This window comes from Zeus faber (assembly GCF_960531495.2).
Source record: "Zeus faber genome assembly, chromosome: 9".
NCBI lineage: Eukaryota > Metazoa > Chordata > Actinopteri > Zeiformes > Zeidae > Zeus > Zeus faber.
The window spans coordinates 10,231,610-10,252,803 of NC_137197.1; the positions used below are offsets into that span (position 1 = coordinate 10,231,610).

The 21,194-nt window shown below is 42.9% G+C and overlaps 3 protein-coding genes across 3 annotated transcripts; all 3 read right to left on the reverse strand.

The window, feature by feature from the left end:
- Window positions 1–2,883: 2,883 nt before the first annotated feature.
- Window positions 2,884–4,847, reverse strand: snrpd2 (small nuclear ribonucleoprotein D2 polypeptide). The gene is made up of 3 exons (XM_080006443.1): window positions 4,730–4,847; window positions 3,435–3,614; window positions 2,884–3,258 (listed from the first exon to the last, which is right to left on the reverse strand). Coding segments are annotated over exons 1-3 (357 nt in total). The 5' UTR covers window positions 4,732–4,847; the 3' UTR covers window positions 2,884–3,083.
- Window positions 4,848–14,267: 9,420 nt separating this feature from the next.
- Window positions 14,268–16,986, reverse strand: polr2i (RNA polymerase II subunit I). Its single transcript, XM_080006276.1, has 6 exons — window positions 16,845–16,986; window positions 16,486–16,540; window positions 16,307–16,380; window positions 15,904–15,978; window positions 15,131–15,182; window positions 14,268–14,626 (listed from the first exon to the last, which is right to left on the reverse strand). Exons 1-6 carry the CDS (start codon window positions 16,904–16,906, stop codon window positions 14,564–14,566), a joined length of 381 nt encoding a protein of 126 aa, XP_079862402.1. The 5' UTR covers window positions 16,907–16,986; the 3' UTR covers window positions 14,268–14,563.
- Window positions 16,987–17,501: 515 nt separating this feature from the next.
- LOC307235126 (complement C1q and tumor necrosis factor-related protein 9A-like) lies at window positions 17,502–19,451 on the reverse strand. The gene is made up of 3 exons (XM_080007115.1): window positions 19,208–19,451; window positions 19,027–19,083; window positions 17,502–18,093 (listed from the first exon to the last, which is right to left on the reverse strand). The coding sequence occupies exons 1-3, from the start codon at window positions 19,242–19,244 to the stop codon at window positions 17,696–17,698; spliced, it is 492 nt and encodes a 163-aa protein (XP_079863241.1). The 5' UTR covers window positions 19,245–19,451; the 3' UTR covers window positions 17,502–17,695.
- Between the last annotated feature and the right edge of the window lie 1,743 nt (window positions 19,452–21,194).

The window sequence follows — 21,194 nt, forward strand, 5'->3', positions numbered from 1 at the left end:
ACGCTCCTGCAGTACTGCCGACGTCCGCTTGATGACGCTATGAAATCAGTCTAACAGTCAGGGGCCTCAAGCCACAGGCCCCGGGGCCACATCCGTCCGGCGAGACAGTTGAATGCAGCCTCCTAGATGTTAATAATATACTGTTAATTGTCTGGCCCGCAAATACATTTTCCTTAATTAACCCTCACAGGTTCACTCAATGTTTTCTTACTATAAAAGAGAATATGATATAACAATGTACGTGTCTATTTTTAACAGACATATTATTAGGGAATTCACTTATAATAATCAGTAAAATATGCAGAACACTTTGTTTTTCCCTTATGTTAAAAAACAACAACCTGGCAGTGGCCCTTGGGTCATTGAGAGACCCCTGATCTATTTATAAAGTGCTTTTTATAAAACAAGGCCCAGTTTCCCCTTGGCATAAATAGTTAATTGATTTGTTTCAAAGCGTTTTAAACGGCACAGATGACGAAAATAGGCCTCCAGGTAAAACGAGCACTTCCAAGTTTTTTCCATTATTTCAGCACGGCGCAGTGTCCATGTGCATGTTTGTGTCTTCCCTGTTACAGTGCATTTGTGGATCCGTTGTTTGTAAACAGACCCAGGTGTTTGCTTGACTCCATCCTGTTTGGGCTCGGCTGTCACTGAACTTTAAGTAGAGCACTTTGCAGCCCACGATCAAGCAGATGACTGGGAGTGTGTGTGTGTGTGTGTGTGTGTGTCTGTGTGTGTGTGTGTGTGTGTGTGTGTACCTGCGACCCAGCTCTCCCCGCCTCACAGCTCTGACTCTGGGCCTGCTGCTCGACAAACAAACCACTGCAGCTCCGGTTACCGGGCGCGATCGATGGCGGGTGCGGGGCCGATCGCTATCATAATCACACTTCCCCTCTTATCGCCTTCTGCCACACCGGCCTGCTGAATAAAACATCTCCTTCCCCTGCCTCGGATCACTCTCAAATCTGGAGGGAAATGGGACTTTTTCAAAGTGTCTACTCAATGAGGGAAGAAACCCGAGAAACGTGCACGACACCCTCACAGACCCACCGCTGCGGTGGCCCTCGAGAGGCCACTGAAGTTCCTTTAGGTGCACTTCCATGTTTCTATCTGTGTGTGTATAGGCGACTAAAGACTTAAAACACTTAACTTTGTCGTGATTTTTCCGTTCCGAGAGGTAAGCCCAAACCTAATGCAGCGGTTACCGGCGGTGCACAAACTTGCCACAGGCCTCCACCGTAGATACTGGCTGTCACAATATAACACCATGACGAACGTTGTCAAGTTTTGCCCTTTGGGCAACTACTTCTTCATTGTAAACGTCAACGACCAATCAGGAATCGCCTGCAGCAGTACTAAGAACAATTACAGGTCACCTAGTTCTCTGGGAGGTGTATCTGCAGTCACAAATCCAGTACATGATCCAAGGTGGGTCCACCTCGAAGCTGTAAATCACTGAGGTGTTTTGTTGCCCACACGCTGATCTATCGCATGTGCTACGCCCAAGAGGTGCAAGAGGGAGTCTGTGAACCCTGTTTCGGCGTACCAGGAAGGATTGAACCGAACACATGTTCAGAACGTATGTTCAGTATACTTTATGAGAAGGACAGATTTCTGTCCGTACCAATAACTACACCGACTTGTCTAATCAACTAACTTGTCTATCCCATATACGTAAGCCTATTCCCTTTATCTATTCCATTTTATTTTATTTTATTTTATTCTATATATATCCTAGGACATATTGGGTGTAATCACCGGGTGCGTTGCATTACATTTCACTGCATATATGTATGAAAGTATGTAGATGTATGTGACGAATAAATCTCTTGAATCTTGACCAGTTGATGTCACGGCCGCTCGACCTTTCCCTCCCACACTGAACGTGTTGGTGTAGTCCTGGGCGGGAGTGAAGACCTGCATGCGCGTCTGCCTGTGGCTGGTGAAAGAGGGAAACTTTTCGGGGTGTGTTTGATAGGAACGAGAGGTGCTTTAGCCACGCAAGGATGGCCATGTATGGGATTTGGGCTGGAAATCCTGAGGATAATTTAAACACCTTTGAAAAAATAATCTGTCCGTTCTTTGGCAGGTGGGTCATACAACTGGAAGGATCTTTATGCAATTGCAAAAAAACAAGTTAATCTGCAAGTGGATTTCCAATTCCCAACCTGTCACGCATTGAACTGTTAAAATAACCTGTCCTCCGACGCCGATCAGCTTCTTTTGTTGCTCTTGTAAAAATTGGATGTTTGACTAAAATAACCATGTAGTGCCTTCATTTGTCTATACATTTTGAGAGTTGTCAAGTAAACATTAGGTGCCAACTGATCAAGAGAAGTAAGTTGAGAGCGGCAATTAGGCCATCAGAACAATTAACAAAGTGGCCAGGAGGGGATGAACCGCAGAGAGGAACAGCCTGAAACGGTGAGAGCCGGGTGTGAAGTGACAGTCAGCACATCTGGTCTCATCAATAATGCACAAGGCCTTTAAACGGCACTTTGTCACATATTGAGCGCTACTGACTGAAATCAACCCTGACACCCAAGTTGCATCCAGGGAGAGCGAAAAGATTGGGGTGGTTCGGATGAGTCTCGACAAGGATACTAAAGGAGCATGGTATTTTAATTTGGGCCAATACGCCGAATTTGAGATTACTAGAACCATACAAGTTTCAACTAAAATATGAGCTTACTTTGACATCTAGTCGACAGGAATGAGGAAACACCAACCTGAGTACACCTGACTTCTCAGAGAGGGCTGAGAAGATCATACGGATCTCGTAAATAAATATTATTTTTTCCCCGTTGAAAGCAAATTATCAGGTATATGCAAACCAGACCAAAGATATGAAGCTAAAACAGGAAATACCTCAACAAGCACATGTCCACTGGTTCCATTTTTTAATTTTTATTAAAAAGAACAAAAAAGACAAAGGTTCTCCATAAAACAACACAGCCGAGGCCGTCATGAAGTGAATCTGTACTGTGATGTGTTGGGAATTCCCTGCATTATAGTTTTATACAAACATGGCCGAGAAAAAAATACAAACAAAAAAAAAAAAAAATACAAAAAGAAATACATGTTTATTTCCCTGTAATAAGGGGGTTTCTCAGTACAACAATGACCGAGTCTCCTCTAAGGAACATCTTGGAGATATATCGGTCCTTGTTCACCGGCTTGGATTTCTTCTTTCCCTTCCCACTCTTGGGCACTTCAGTCCACATCTCCTTCACATTCTCCAGGACCATATTGCAATGTCTGGTGGAAAAACAAAACATGGCAGACTGAAATAAAGCTCAGAAATATTACTTGTCTGTAACTTAATGTCTAGCAACACCCCGTGTAACCTAACCTAAGCAAAGCCTTCTTAAATCTGAGGAATGACGAGACACTTTGATTCAATCATTCCCGGTGAGCGTCCAGACGTTCACTACCTGTCGAAGGCTTTGACTCTTCCGAGCAGCTTCTTGTTGTTGCGGCAGTTGATGAGGACCTGTGTGTTGTTCTTCACCGACTGGGTGAGCACGGACAGAGGGCCGGTATTGAACTCCTCCTCTTCCCGCTTTTGGAGCTCCTCGGGGGTCATCTCAGACTTGGGCTTGGTTAACAGACTCCTGAGAAGTGAAATCCAACATCATCATCATCATCATCATCAATAAAAATCACACACATGCCTGAAAAGGGTTTGAATGTAATGCGCAACACACCTTTCAGATGTTGGTCCGGTACTGAGTAAGTATTACAGGTGAAATTAAATCTACAAATGTACACCAGATATACTACACTACTTAAAGACACTGAAAATGATAGTACACTGTTACTGTGACACCACTGGTACAGGCATTTCGGTGTATAGGCTCATTGCCAAAAGTTGGTTAATTGTTTCAGGGCTATATTTAATGTCAGGGTTATTTTTCAGTTAGATAACGGATAGGTTTGTCCTATATTTTGCATTTTCATTTTTTTTTTATTTTTATTGTATTGCTTTATTATTAGTATTTTGTTGATGTGAGCTGCTGGGAAAGAGCAATTTCCCCTCGGGATGAATAAAGTATCCATCTAGCGACATCTTTTTGCACCACTGCTCACTGTTTTCATATGAATCAAACGAACTAACTTGAGAGATATACAGTAATTTTACTGCTGGTCAAGAATCCTCCATATTATAATTATATATATGTTATATTATATATAATTATATGTAACATTTCGTTTATATCATATGTATTTTTTATATTATAATGCCTATTTCTGGATGCTTGTAACGTCATATTACATCTAATGCATACGGGGTATGTCGTAGGGAACAGAGAAAGCAAGAAACTTTAAATTATCGTTGTGAATACTGCAGCAATATGTACATATCTATACCGAATCCATATCTAAATCGTATGTAGCGCTAATCTATATCCGGCATTATTCGCCAGCAGCATAGATCACAGATCGACATGAAACCAGCCGCTACATGAAAAATATCACAAATCAAGCTGAATAAACTACAACGCCCCTGGAAACGGTGACTCCAATGATGGAGCTGGAGCTGGAGCTGGAGCTGCGGTTTGTACTCAACGTGCGATCAAAACACATCCACTCTGCACTGATGCTAGGCTAGCCGGCTAGCTCAATGCTACAGCGCACTATCGCCGCTCTCCGTGGGTGGACTCGGGACATTCACTGCATGAAATTATCGGTGGAAAAAAAAAGAGATGATTTGATCGATCGTACTTACATTTTCTTGTTCGCAAAACAGAAACTATAACACAAATCTGGGGTGAAAAAAAAAAAGGGGTTTACTCCTTATCACCGGCTGCTTTCGACTGCACAACGAACTCGTGTTTCAAACCGCACTTCCGGGTCTACGAGCGCCTGAAATGCAGGATGAGCTTCCGGGTCACCAGAAGTCCCGATAAAATAAAATAAAATAAAATAAAATAAAATAAAATAAAATAAAATAAAATAAAATAAAATAAAATAAAATAAAATAAAATAAAATAAAATAAAATTAAATTAAATTAAATTAAATTAAATTAAATTAAATTAAATTAAATTAATGGGTGCTACGATGTAGTAGGTTGCAATTTCAAAGAATCGGAAAAGAAAAATATATCTGCAGGCAGCTCAGCACGGGGTCCAGTTGTTTCCTGTTGGGTACGTGTTACAGTATTTGGTTTCTGTGAAATGCATAACAATTTGCTAAACTTACAAACATCGAACATCGTGGACTTACATCTTGTGCACAATTTTAGTGGTGACTTTTCTCCTTGGGTTACATTTTCAATAAGTTACGTTTCCATGAAATACAAAAAACGTTGTCGTTTTTCTGTGATTAATTAACCATTTCACAGCTCCCATTTTTCCGACGGCTCGCTGGATCTTGAGCTCATTTGAGTCTATTCGACTCGACGTGGTTACCGGTTTTTGTGCACTACTGTTTTTCAGATTATTCATGAATCCGGCAAAGTAATGGGGACCAAAGGGATAAAATATAAATTGAACAGATCTATAGCTATCTACCAGGTAAGAAAGTACATAAATACACACGTAAATGCATAGTTTGTAACGTCGACCCACTACAGCGCGATGGCGTTTACGCTGCACACTGGACACGGTCCAAATGGACATTCTGAATCAGAACATCCACATTTATGGTAAATAGTATGATGATGTCATAAAGCGTCTTGCTCTAAATCTCATCTCATTCTTTTTGTTTACAAACAGTGGCATGTCAGTCAAGCACGACCAGATGAATCCTTGGGGGTCAAAGTTGGTTTTTTTTTTCACACATATCTGCTCCTTATGGGGATTGATTTGGATGAAACTTAAACCACGAGTTCCTTGTCACGTACCGGTTCAAACAAGACTCAAACCTTGTTTATAGCTTCTGCCGTTCTCCTGTATCAAATAGTTTTAGATTTTAAAATTCAGAGAATTTTCCTGGAACAATATTATCAATAGGGCTGGACCCCTTAATATCCTAATTATTTTGAATTAGACTCAAATAGCGGTCTGACTTCCAAAATAAAAACAACAACAGGAAATCAGATTTTAATCGCAATTAACTACTTATTCAAAAAGGCAATCGGGAACCGTTTCAGGGGAAATGCTGAAGAACAGACAGTGAACATGTTCCTCTAACAAGCCTTTGTTTTGCTCTTTGGTGACACAAACATGGCACGCACACCACATTTTCTCCTCCTCAGCAGCAATGAGATATTGGGGGATTGGCTTTCTGGCAAGAGACAGACAGACGCCTAGGGGTGCCCAAGCCACCCTGCAAATCTACCTGTGGAACCCAATTGCTGGAGGATAATTGGGCCCTGTGTGCTGCTGCGAGAACAGCGGGATTGATTTCCAGGGCTTGGCGATCGTTATGAAGAACACCCTGCTGAACTGGAGCACTTATCCCCCTGCTTCACATGTTCAACGGGATAACCTGCTGTAGGCCTCTGGTGCATTCTTCTGCTGAAGCCCAGAGCAGCTGGTAAAATGATCTTCCCAGTCATGTTATTTAACCAGGTTTGTATCTAGATTACAATGTCCTGGTGTGGTACATGCATGAGTGCCTGCAATGTGTGTGTGCAGGCATTTACTCTGAGCAAAATCTTGTGGCACATTGCTGTTATGTAGAACGCAAAAAAACCCCAAAACATTCAGATAAATAACATACTTTATTATACTAAAAAATAAAGTAATTCAGACAAGGCTAAATGATTAGAACCCCAGACATTAAAATGCAAGATTACAAAATGTGTGCAGTAATGATTGTCTATAGTCTATAGGATAAGTCTATAGGATGATTGTAACATAATTGACCAGATCAACAAACTATGAAACACAGTCAGACGACCTGAAATGACTTATTCTGGGATCCAGACAAATCTGCAGCGCATTTTTTTTTTGCTCTTCAGAATACGTCTGGCCGCCCTCCCATTCAAACAGATCTCCACCGACCCTGCCAGGGTCGGGCCGATCACAAAGGTTTATGAGGCGGGTTTGATACTATGATGATGCAGAGGAGCACTGTTGCACCTTAACGAGATGGCTGCCGCTGACGTGGTGCGCTCTGTTGAAATCGTTATCATGACAGTATTAAACGAACTGGTCGGTATATTTTCTCTAAAACGTTTTTTGTTGATAGAAAAATATGTGTTTTCACATAAAAAAAAGACATGATGAAAGTTGGTGAAAGTGGGAGTTGAATTTACCAACTCACTCGCTCAGCGCTACGTCACACGTTTCGCTGCTCTGATTGGTTGTAGGTATATCCAATTGTGTCCAGAGTCATTTTGGTCGGCACCCGTTGGTAACTCCCCTTGGAAATTGAAAATCAACTGAGATTCCAGAATAATACACATTTGGGAATTGGTCTGGCTATGCCGGACTGGAAATTACCTTTTACTGTATGAGGCAGAAATAAACGTACATAGAGTTACCCAGACCAGACCGGATATAAACATTTTCAAGCCTTTATAAATACTTAATTTTGAACAATGATTTTCAAAATCGTAACCAAGATAACCCTAAGAAGAAGTAAACTTAGATATTGAGACCCTTCAGTAGAAGAAAACATTTATTGACTATATTTCTAGTGAGAAGTTTCTTTCTCCATTGACTTCTGTTCAATCTGGGGTTTTGTGGAGCCATTATCTAGAGGTCATCAACTGAATTGCAGTTTTAGCAACTTCTTTAAAACACGTCGGCAACACTTCGAACCCTCAGTTTAATAAGGTCTCCTTAAGTCGTCCTCTAACATAGATAATGGAAGTAAAAGCTGTTTTGATGTGTTCTCTGACTGAAAATGTAATTATTTTCGGTTGTGGTCGTTGGAGTCATTGGAGAAGGTGTCTTTTTGTGTACCTTTTATTAATCCTCGTTTAAACCTTTCTTTTCTTCCATTTTGGATAAATGAAAACAGCTATAAATGAAGAAATCCTTTCCTTTAAGTAATTGCATTGCACAACTCGGGCAAATGGTTATATCTGCAGCAGGCCATGGACCAGCGCTGTGCCAGTCACCTGTGATTTTTCTGTTTCTTACCTTGTGCCCATACATTCACAACTACCCTGGTCCTAGTGTCTTGCGTGAGAGACACTTAATGAAAATTGTCCATATATGTTGATTTACTCCCTGTATAGCCTGTGGCTTTGTAATATCCGTGAGATGGGGCTGATTTAGAGCTGTGGGGATATTAGTCTTGTGTTTTTCCAAGGAAGGCAGTTATTCATTATGCTCGCAGCAAACAGTATCTCATTACACCCACCTCAGGGCACACAGCGCTATAGTTTGCTCCAGACCTGTTGATTCACAGCTCTGAGTGCCACAGCCACATGTAACCCATGCAAGTGAGGAAAATATTACCGTCATCTTTGTATCTAGACCGTGAGTTTGCCAACACTGCAGCTGTTTAGGGTTACCTGATCCTGCCGAGTTGTGAATGCGAGCGCAGGGCTGGAGGAGGTGGCTGGGCCGGGCTGGCAGGCTGTGGCATTTTCATAAAAAGACTCTTTTGTTTCGCGGAGGCACCCTTCCAGACCGCTTTTCTAATCTGCACCCCGCCCCCCCATACATTGTCATTTCATTAATTTGAAGCAACCCAGAGGTGAGGGAAAGTTCAGCAGTCAGTGATGTCATGTCCTTGGTGTAACACAAGACGGTAGATCAGTAAGATTGCACCGACCGGAATGTCACTTCTACCTGCCTGTATGTTACACCTCAGTCTGTCTGCTTTTTGTTACAGCTATCTTGGATGGATGTGTCTTGGCAAAACTTGAGTCGCGTATTGGATCCGCGGATGATCTATTTGACACAGCCCGAACACCTAAACACAACCCTAGCCATTCCAGGAAAGTCAAGAACACATCTTTAATGTGCACAAATGTGTCTGGAAAATTAATATAGCCTTTCATCCACAATTTCCATTACTTTCCAACTTAAAATGCCGTCAGTACCAGTACATTGATTTGTTACCGTACACATTTTGACGTGACAGAATCAGAAAAAGACCCACCAACACAAGTATAGACTTTTAGATTTCAACCCCTCTGATGGGCCAGATGTCGTTGGGGTCTCTTCACACACGCCGTAGTTCAAAATAAGCACACTCAATTTGCCCAGATTTCAAAAGGATAGAACATTTACTGGAGTAATACAACAAAGTACATTAAAGTGAGCTGGCATAGTACAGTGTTATGCTTGGTGTTAAACAGCAGCTCCCCTGCTTCTGCGCAACCATTACTCATCATATTGTTTTTAAATCCACGTTGCTCATATCTCCCTTTTTTTTTTTTACACATTTTCTATACACCCTTGTTTACTGGTCTTGCGCCACTCTGGTCGCTCTGATAGGCTGTCTCTATGTCTCCACCCTCTGTTTCACTTGTGTTTGTGACGCCATTATTTCCTGATCTAGGTTAAATGTAATATAAATAAATGTTTATATGCCTTTTGATCATCCTATTTCATGGTTAATAATTTCCCACAGGGACGCTCATTGCAATTCCAGTTAGATAATTATTGATACAGGATAGAAAGCTACCTTTCAATCCCTTTTTTAAAATGATAATATCATAATTTATAATAATTTATACTTTTAAATAATGTAATTAATTTAATAATAATTTATATAATAATCGAAAGATTAATTTAGTAATTTGCTTTTTTGTGGCATTGTCAGTAATGTATAATCGACCGCACGTACAGTATATGAGTGGGATCTAAAAGTACAGAAAAGATGACCATTCCTGTTCTGATTCTTTTGATTCGTTTTGAAACGCCCTTCAACATGTCAAATCAGAGCCGATAACAGATGATAACTGTCATAAACATATTGTGGACTATGCCTCAATCCTAAACACCATGTTGCCAAACAGGCAGGCCAAAAACAACAATGTTATTACTATTGTTAATAAAAAAGTATTTTATTACTATTATTGTTGTTGTTATAACTTTAAATGGGTGAGTGTTTAAACTGTTATGTACAGTATTAGGTTATACAGCACTTAAATTCCTCTCACGGTCCAGACAAAGGCAACAGTGTTTTCAGAGATGGATTGAAGAAAAAATATTTGCATTGAAATTATGTGTATCAATATAATTCCGGAAGCCTGAGTTTCCTGGCAAGGAAGAGGCTTCGGGCTCAATAAACCGATTAATATTTACACAGGTAAAACAGTGAACGCACTTTGATGTTTGCAATTTAAATATACATTTAAATATATATTATTTCAGAGGAAAAAACAACAACTTTTTTTTGTTGATTTCTTCGTTTTGCTGATGCCGGTATCTTTACGTTGTGGGAGGGATGGGTTTTTTTTCTTGTATTTTTTTCCATCCTGCAGTTCTCTTATGTGTTTGACACCATTTACACGAAAATAATTGTGACTTGAGCGACCCTCCACGGTCCATAACTACATCCCGCTTTTAAAACACCAGCGGGCCTCCACAATGTGTTTCCATCGCGCCGTTTATTTCTCCGCGCCCCAGAGGGGGCTGGGGTTGAACTGGGGATAACCGTTTGGGAACTCGTAGTGACGGCAACGCCCAAATTCTGACGGTCCGAGCGGGCGCGCTGGCAGAGGAGGTGGCGTCGCGGCCAGGCGCTCCTCCTGGCCCGGGCCGAGCACCGCGGCGCTGCAGTGGGCCACCGGGTGCGCGTGGAAGCACCTGGCCCGCCCCCCGTGGAGCAGGTCGAAGGGCCGCGACTCCGACAGCGGGACGGAGGAGGCGGAGAAGGCGGCGGCCGCGCTGACGTGGTGGCCGGATCGCGCGTAACTGATCCCGAAATAAGACGCCTCGTGGTTCGCGCGCAACAATCGCCCGGCGTCGTTGAAACCCGTCGCGCCGACGTGACGCCGCGCCGACACGTAGTCCGAGTGGTGGTGGTAATGGTGGTGGGGTCCGAGGAGGGACCCGGGGCCCTGCAGCTGTGGGGGCCGCGCGAGGAGCGCCGCCGGGACGGGCCAGTACAGCGAGGCCGCCGCCGCCGCCGCCGCCGCCGCCGCCGCCGCGTAGGAGGGCGCCTGCAGCGCCAGGTGAGGTCCCCTCTTCAGGGCCAGCCTGGACCGGCAGCCGGCCGCCGCGGCTCTCCTCCTCAGCTTCCCCGACGTCCCGCCGATGAAGACGTCCTCGCTGGAGGGGTCCAGCATCCAGTAGTTGCCCTTGCCGGGGTCGTCGTAGCCGCGCGGTACCTTGACGAAGCACTTGTTCAAGCTGAGGTTGTGGCGGATGGAGTTCTGCCAGCCCTGCCTGTTCTCCCGGTAGTACGGGAAGTTCCCCATGATGAACTCGTAGATGGCGTTCAGGGTGAGCCGTCGGTCCGGGCTCTGGCGGATGGCCATCATGATGAGCGCGTTGTAGCTGAAGGGCGGTTTGTGAGGTTTCGGACCTTCCTCTGCCCCCCCGACCTCCTCCGCTTCCCGTTGACTTCCCTCGCCGCCGCTGCCGCCGCCGCCGCCGCCGTCGGCGAGAATCGGCTTCCCCGCCTCGTCCGCGGCGCACCCGCCGGGGCGGTGCTTGCGGGACTCTGGCTGCGGGGCGCCCCGGGCCCCCGCCGCCTTGTCCCTCACCGCCCCCTCACGTCTCAGCAGCAGGCTGCTGATGCTGAACGGGGACTTGTGGAGAAGTCGCACGGGGCTCCGCAGCTCCTCCATCTTCAGCATGATCTCCTTCCACACACGGCGGGAGAGGTGTGGGCGGCGGCTCCCTCACCTTCAACAACCCCCGCCTTCCCCCCCCCCCACCCTCCAGATCGGCGTAAAGTTTGTCCCCGGAGCTTCCTCCGGTCTTGACTGATCGGTGAACTCTCAGACAAACTTCCTCCTGAAACTCAAGCCTCTCCACCTGCGCCTGGCCCCCGGGTCCGCCTCTCTGCCTCCCTCGTACCCTTTGTAGGAAAAAAAAAAAAAAAAAAAAAACAACAACCCCTCCTTAGTTGGAATAATGATTCGTTGTTTCAGGCGTAAACGCAACTATTCATAGAGCAAATAGGAAGCGACGGGACACGGGAACCAACAGCGGAGATCTTGAGAGGAGCGCGGCGCGTGTGTGGAGAGCCGCCCGGGGCGCACGCCGCGTCTCCGCGCACCTCCGCTGACAGACAACCCAGGGTTAGGCCTGTTGGACCAGCGGTAACATAAGACCCACGATATCAAGCCTTCACCCTCCACCTTTTTTTTTTTTTTTCTTTCGGATTTAAATGCTGCGATACAAGTGAACACTTGTTGGGAATGTGAGAAACTCTCCCTCGAACTCCAAACAATTGCATTTCCCACCCCAAGGATGTTTTGTTTTTCTTGGTGACATTTAGTTTGATTTCCACCCCTTTTTCGTTTGTCATTTGAGTTCCTTCTATTATGTAAAGCACTTTGGGTTGTAGGTTGTGTATGGTGCTATATTAATAAAGGTTGTAACTTTTGTTATTATTATTATCATCATCATCATCATCATCATTGTTATTATTATTATTACTATTATTATTATTATTATTATTATTGTTGTTGTTGTTTTTATTATTATTATTATCATTGCTGTTCTTATTATTATTGTTATTACTAATAATATTATTATATTTATGTCTTTGGAATTCTTTATTCGTAAGCTCTCGTGAGCCTTGACACATGCGCATACCGCGTTACACATTTGAAATAGCTGTCACATACATGATTTTAAGACTAACACGATTCGTCTGTGTAGTTTAAATAAACCATTAGAATTTTACATTCGTTAATCTCGTTTTTTTTATTTTTATTTGATTGTAGCCCGCTTTAAGCATGTAGTCTATATTTTGTAGAAAAGTAGTCCTATGTTTTGGCCCGTGCTTCTAAACATAAAAATGACGACGAGTGTATTTGAATAACACTACATACATGCAATTTAAAATGTCATAAAAATGTAATTATTTTAAAGTAAAATGACAAGAGTAATATAACGCCTTTTCATATTTTTACTAGTCAATTAACGACGTGGAAACGACGTATTATCCGCCTCGGCCTGTGCAGCTCGGCCTCCCCAACCCCGGAGACGCGACACCGCCCCCTGCCGGCGAAGCAGCAAGAACGCGTGGAAAGAAATGAAGCCCCTTGATTTTGTCCTCATTAGGTGTCATTTTATGCCACATTGCGTCTCCCAAGTTTCAAGTAATACATATTTTTTTTTAAATTTTTTTTTACCTATTACACCAAACCACGACCTCCTAAAATGTACCAATCCATCGCACTTATCTTCCCCAATAAGAAAACAAAAAAAAACCACTCAATCACACAATATTGATGAGTAGTGTAACAAATGCACGTAGATCAAGAAATTGATATTAGAAATATTAGATCAACAATAAGCTCCCTGTAAAATAACTTATTCGCAAACTTAACGGAACATCAATGCAGACGTTTGTATTGCAGTGACTGCCTTGTTGAAATGTATAAATACAGTTGTTGTAGCGTCCCACCTTATTAACAGCATTGTTATAAAAATGTATTCCTTTCTTATTCATTGTAGCATCATCACTTTAAGAACAGACCACAATTATAAATTAATATAAGGGGAACCTCGTCTTAGTGTACCTACATAGTGTACTTAACCCCCCCTCCTATCCCTTTTTTTTGTGTAATAACTTTGTATGCAGTAATGCAAACAATATTTTTTGGTCATTTTTATCTATTTTTATTTCACCTGTAAAACAAAAAAAGCCAAGAGAATTTTTTTTTCCTTTAGCATTTTTGCATCTAAGCCTCTGTGACTCTACTCTGCTGGTCATGAGCTGAGAGTCTGTCCAGAATGATGCACAGGTGACATCATTCTGCAAACCGCTTCCCTTCATCTTCAAATCCATGCAAAAACAAAAAAGTAATGTCATAATAAAAAATGTAAAAAAACATGTCGGCATGACAGGAATATTTGATGAATTAATTAGAATTAAAGCCTGCATTCTGCAGAGCCACCTCACAGCAAAGCCCTGCTTCAGTTTTGCCTGAGTTGATCAGGCAGGTTGGGTGTAGCAACAAGAATAGAACGATAATACTACCAACAGAATTAGTAGCAGTATTAACATAAGTACGCTTGTACTATAATTAAATATAATTAAAGCATTACTATCATACATTTCCAAATTGTAATGATCATTGCATAACACACTCAATCACCAAAAAGGCAGCTTGAATGTGTAGACAATGCATGCACCATGCACCATAAAGAACTCTCTAGTTTATTTCACCCCCGAAACCACAACTTCAAAACCAATTTTGGAAATTAAAAAGGAAGCTGCCATTCTCAAGTCTGTTCTTTTATAGATTTTTTTTTATTACAACTCTAACAATAAAAAAAATAGAACAACATCATTTTGAACAGTATGAATCATAGCATTTACAAGGTTCGGTCTCACTCCAGTCTTAATGCACAGCACCGGTTTGACTTCTCCAAAGCCATTTTGCGACGCTATCAAATAAGACAAATAAAACGTGTGCGTTAAAATTCGAGTTCCCAGCCTGATCGCATCTCTGACGGGTGGAAAGGACAACGCAGCGGTGGGTAAAGTAGATGTGGAAGCTCAACCTCTTGGCTGTCACAACCTTTACTCCGTCCACCGGTGTCCACAGTGAGGGGCGGTGCAGACGTAGTACAGTCGCATTGCATCCTGGGTGACACAAACAAAGAAATGTCAAATTTGAAAGAGCCTTTATTTATTTATTTATTTTTTGCTCAGAAACCACATAAAATGCATAGTAGACTCACTGCTATAAATACTCAGGCAAATTTGGAATCGTGCTCCATCTAATTTAGCCTGCTCGCGCTGCAGTGGAAGTTGTGGTTTGGGATGAGCATTTTAATGGGAATTAAGGTGCAGAACAATGAACAAAGATAAGGGAACAAAGGGCCTGCAGGACTGTGTACACCAGGCATGCCCGGTGAGTCTGCTATCTGTATTTAAATTGGGAAATGCACGGCGTCCAGATTGAACGCCTTCTCCTGTGGCAGCACAAAAACAAGCTGCACAAAAAAAATGACAGCGTAAAAACAGAAAAAAAAAAAAGGGCGGCACAAACGAACGATCCCACGTCCACTGAAGGACACGTGTGTTTGCATGTAGTTTCATGCGGTTTTTAATGTTGAGCTTCAAAACAAACAAAACAATAATTACCTCGGCTTTCATACTGTGAGACTGAAAGAACACTGCCTCCTTGTGCCCACATCTGAGAAGAGAAATGGAGAGTTTGTAGATAGATAGTTTATAGAATTTATTAAAGTCGAAATAGGAAAAAAAGCAACGTGTGTGTGTGGGCTGGACCCCTAATAATAATAATAAAAAAAAAGAATAAAAAATGTATTTTGTTCAAGTTATTATAGAGGTTTTCAATATAAAACAATACTCTATTTTATATTTAAAAAAATAATTGCATGAAATTAAAACGTTCAAGTCACAGTTCAAGGAAATTTAATAACAATTAATTCAAGGACTTAAGTACATTTTTAAGCACTTTTTTTTTTCCATTTTCAAGGACTTAAGGCAAAACAAGGACATTAACTGAATAACTAACACACACACACACACACACACACACACACACACACACACACACACACACACAGTGATGGAATAAAACATTTTCCAGGATCGCTTTTACAACATAGACTAAACCAGAGAAATGTTTATTCAATCGAGCATGGTTGGAAATATACGCTTATAATAGTAGATGAAAATGAGGTGTGTGTATATATATATATATTTTCCCCATTACGATTTGAATAACAACACCAGGGGGAATATCACAGATTTGTAATGATCAGGATTTTTTTTTTTTAAAGCAGAAAAGGCGCTAATGTCTAAGGTATCCCAGTCCTTAAATTGCGGAGAACGAAATCCAAGCATTTCAAGCACCCCAAGGACCTGGTAAGAACCCCGCGGAAGCGTACTTGGGACAGGGGTGATCCTCCGTTCTCGGTAGCGTTGGATCCTGGGACACGTCAGCGATGATCTGAGTGAGTTCACTGGCCACAGATGGGAGGAGACGTTAGCCAGAGCCTTTTAACGAATCCGTGTGAACAGACATTCAGCCTTCAAATGCCACGGCACCCGCCCAAGCCACAGTTATACACATTGTTTTGTTGTTTCGGAAGGTAAAACACCTTTCACAGTGTGAAGGGTTTTACCGGAACATACATGTGAAATATTGCGTTCGAGGCCGGTAAAAGGTGAGTCATGCTTTCAGTAATTAGTTAAAAATAATAATAATAATACCATGACTGTTTCCATGGAGTTCATTAAAAAAACATAAATAAACAGCACTGGAGGACATGGAACATGCTCTGTACTCACTCAACCTCGTGTGTGATCTTGTTGACATAGATGCAGCTGTTGTCCGCCTCTTGTTGGTAGTCACAGTTCCTGCACTGGGAGTTCGGAGACACCAGACAATACACTCAGAATAGCGCAACTATTGTAGGCGGAACTTTACACAAAATCCAATATGCTTGTATATGAAGATCAACACTTACTGCGTAGAGCAGGATGCGGTTCTCCTTGTCCTCTTTGGGGTACAACATGTTGTTACTGCAACACACACACAGGAGAGATGTTTGTGTTCACGGTGTTAATAGAGGTTTCACCTACGGGAGGACGGGCTGCGGCGAGGAGATGCAGTCGCCATAGAAACACATGTAAACATAGGACACACACACACACACACGATCTCCACTATTAGACACAGACGCAGCACATTTAAAATCATGTTTCTCATTCAATGCGAGAAGCGTCGGGCGGCGCGAGCTATCTGTTGACACGAGCATGAAGCTAGCATTGAGATAGCATTAGCATAACATTAAGCTAGCCTTACAGGTTGAGCGAGAGACTTTACCATTCCTGGCAGAAACGAATCCCGACGAACCCGGGCTCGTATGTCCCGCTGTCCAAATCCATTTACAGGCGATATTTATTCAAGCAGAAATATAAACGGAATCTATTCCAAAATGCCGCGTTCGGTTTGGGAAAAGCAATAGACCATGTGCGCATGCGTGGTTCTCTCTTTTTTTTTAAATGTGTTTCCTGCTTTTGCCGTGGTTGGAAATCCAGCTATTTGGTGGCAGTACCGCCATCTAGTGGACTGGAGAGTGGCGCAGCAGATTTTGCAGGAAAAATCATTAATCACAATTAAAAAAATAATGAATCATAATTAAAGTAAGAAATAAATAAGTATATAACTATAAACATATATGTATAAGTGTGTGTGTGTTAACATAAAATAAATACATTAGGTTTACATTCGTTTTAATTAGCAAGGACAATATTTGTATTTATTTATAAATGATATGATCAATGATCTTCCCAGAAAACCTGCTCATGAAATGTTATTGTGTTCTGCTTCCCCTAGTGATTTAAACAAATAATTGTATTCCCCACCGTATGCTTGCGTGTGACGATTTGGAGGTAGCGCCCACACACACAGACACACAGACACACAGACACAAACTAGAAAAGAAAAACAAAAAGAGGCGGTTTGGGTGCATACGATTTTATTTCGTTGTACTCTGACATACAAGATGCAGGGACATCGTAAAGAATGGTAAGGTAAACAATACGTCAAAGATTAGATACATTTATTCCACTTTCATTTCATTTAAATTGGCTATAACGTAATCATAACAATAATAGCCCCGAGAGGCAAAGCCCCGCCAAAGGAAGCAAAATAAGGCAACGGCGGAAACACTCTCACCCTAAGTAAAACCCAACAAAGGCACAGTCGTTATCGCACGTTGCAAAGAAGTCATTTCGATCACCGCCCCACAGATCAACCCAGACCCTGTCACCCTCATCCAGCCGCACCACGCTGCCGACGCTGGCCACCTGGCTGCACTTATTCGGCAGAGTGGTGTGGTACAGCGTGACGAGCACTTCGCCGTTCTTCGAGATGGCACACTGGGCGCGTCCGTACACGGACATGTGCGCGGCGAAGTGGTAGACGCCTCGGCGGGGGCAGGTGAAGATGCCCGTCCCCGGGTCGTAGGCTTCGCCCTCATTGGCCACCACGCTGGAAAACCTGAGCACGCCGGCGTGACGCGGGTAGCTGTGCTCCACGCTGAGCTTGGCGGTGAAGGCCACGACTCTCCCTGAAACCAGTCAAATATTTTAAATACTTCCACGAACCTTTAATTCCTTTCACGCCACCATTTTTCATTTTACAATGAAATAACACCGCGGCACGACGCCGCAATGGCTCGAACCACTATAAACGATTCGTTCGCGGTGAACAAATACATCTTTAAACGACTTGTGAGTCCGACTCGCCCACGGAAAACAAATGCTGACGATTTCATGACAATCCAAGTCCCGAAAACTCACAAATTACGTAATAATGTCGACGGAATTAAATGACTTGTGGGAATTCCATCCACAACTCGGAGCCGAACCCGCCCCTCCTGTCCCCCGCTCGCTTCCGCGTTGCGCCAACTGAATCAAGCGAACGAAGGGTCGAAACGAATCCGTCAACTCGCCAAGAAGCGCCTCTCGAAAAAAAAGGAGTCGAGCCTTTCATCACCATGACTAAACCCCACTATCAGAGTGGAGCTTGTACTGCCGGAGCTGCTGCGCTGGCTGGAACCCATGCGTGACACGAATGGGCGCAGCCTCGCCCTTTAGATCTTGCAACACAAAGCTCATTTCCACTATTAACCGTCTGTGGAATTTGAAAAAACGTCCCCGCACAGCCGTTTGGAACAAACGGGTTTAGAGTGAACGCCGCGGGGAACGCTTGGGTGTAATCACCCAAAAAAAACAAAAACAAACAAAAAAACAACAACCCAATCGTCGTCGGACATAAGACATGAAAACGTTGTGATACGAGCGACATACAAATGTGAAAAGAAAGCGTGAGAGAAACAGTATGCGATCACATTATCCCCCCCAAAAAAAGAAAAACGCCTTAAGTGGTGATATTTGACCCAGAAGACAAATGGAGTTTATTGAGATTGTATTGTGGAAATAACCTCCCCCCCAAAAAATGGGAAAATAACAGGTGGGTAACAATGCGAGTGCTATTTCACCGAATTGAGGACGGTCGTCTCCACGACCAGACTCTTCACCCGGTGACGGTGGACCTGCTGTTGAAACATAAAGCTGAATCAGCGACAAGATGTAAAGCTACTTTCAGCCTTGGGTGATTTTTTTTTAAATTGCGGAATAACTCATCCATGACTGGATTTAGAGCTGTGGTTCAATAGTTACCAGGTTTGGAAATGTCGTCTCCGCGAGCAGGCTCCATGAGAGAAGTCTTGTGATAATGAGGCACCTCCCGCGTGTCCCACTCACTCCAGTGGATCGTATGTTAGGTGTTGTTTTTTTGTTTGTTTGTTAGTTTGTTTGTTGTTTTTTTTTTTTGGTGAATACACGCCTTGTTTTATTTTTGATTTTTCTTTCGCGGAGAAACGATACAGGTAGCCAGGAGAGGGGTTTCTTCTTACCCGACGCTCCCTTCTCCGCTGGGAATGTGGGCGCTGCCTGACGCGCAGGTATGAAAGCGGAGACAGGGTGGTGTTTCTGGTTGGTTGTGTAAAGCCTGGTAATTGATGAAGTCATAACACCGGGGCAGTTTTGGTTTTTTTTCTTTTATTGCGGCTTGGCTGTTTTTTTTTTTTTTAAATGCCAGTCATGGAGCAGCGTCCGCGGTGGCGGTTTCTGTGTGGAGCCTCGACTATGTTAACCGAGTGCCGCTGCCAAAGACGAAAGGGACATTTGAGCGAATGGGACGTCAACAGCAAGCGCACAACTTTCAACACAGAGTTCAACTGCCCTCACTGCATGCACGGCCTCCGGTTGAAGTGAACGCAATCATTTCCACGGCCACCAGATGGACGTTCGATAAAGATGCATCTTTTAACAAAGGCACGTTAAGGAGATGTTCTCTGCTCAGGCTGCACCGCTCCCTCTCCCACAACGACTGACAGCACTGTTCCTTTGTTGTTTTATTTGTCTTATTAAATGCACTGTGCCAACTGTAATGTTGGTTTATATATTGAATATTTCACGTTTTGTGTCGCCACACGATTGGTTGGTCATTAACTTGGTGTTTCCCTGTAAAGTAAACACCTGATTCTCATGCAATTATTGTTTCGATAGAGGAGTACAAAAATATGCTTCAGCCTGCTTCAGGCTGTAGCTACTTGATCCATCAATGGGCTTGACTGTGCAATTCAAATAGGGAAAATAATAAACCGCCCATCTCCCCTGGGGCCCTGGGGACCCTTTGTTCAGTCTGCATATGTACATAATGCAGACATGACTTCATCCGTCCACCCGTGGCGGCTCTTTTATGACTAGTTGCGGCTCTTTAAAGTGTTATTTAAAAAATAAAAGAATAATAATTCCTTGAATAATTCCTTATTTGAATTTATTTCGTCGGAGACATTGTCTGCGGTATTCAAATCAGAATTTCCCATGAGACACATCAACCTGCGAGGGCTTCGAGAGAGAGCTTCTATCGAGATCTGTTTCCTGGTAGTGATCAGTGATCTGTTAACTGAGTGATCAGTGGCTGATCACCTGGTTTCCACTGGCAATTTTATTATTCATTATTCAAATTTAATTACATTATTACCGTATATGACCTGGAGCCGCAACTTATCACCGGACCAACTGTGCCACGCGAGACCACAGTGTCCAAATCCTCCATCGGCTCCAACGCTACAAGCACCACAATGACCTCCATGCAATTAATATATAGGAACACAACTTTTATATCAATCCACGCATTTTATTTAAGCCGTTTAACTTTATTGAAGTGCTATATTCCAGAGAACATGGCAACTACGCAGCCTTATTTTAAAATGCGTAATTGTTTGATGGAGTAAAAAAGGGACGTTTCAGAAATTTGGCTCTTGCAAAAATATTTTTTGTTACAGAGGCTCCTGATCTGGGAACAGTGGAGCACCACTGCTGTAGAGAGGAGATTGAGGGTCATTTTTTTTTTTGGCCAATTACAGGAAAGGGGCAAACGAGCAACACGGGAAAAACCTTTCTAGGAGGAAAATGAGATTTTTACAGATTCGTGTTAGTTTGTTTGTTTGTTTTTTTCTTTTTTTTTTTTTTTTTTATCTCTTAAAGTTTAGTTAAATATTCCCGTTAGATTACATGGGCACGCTGAACAGCGCGAACGCCGATCGATCGTTTTCCTTTAAAGCGAGCGCCCAGGTGAAGATCATTCTTCCATATTCCG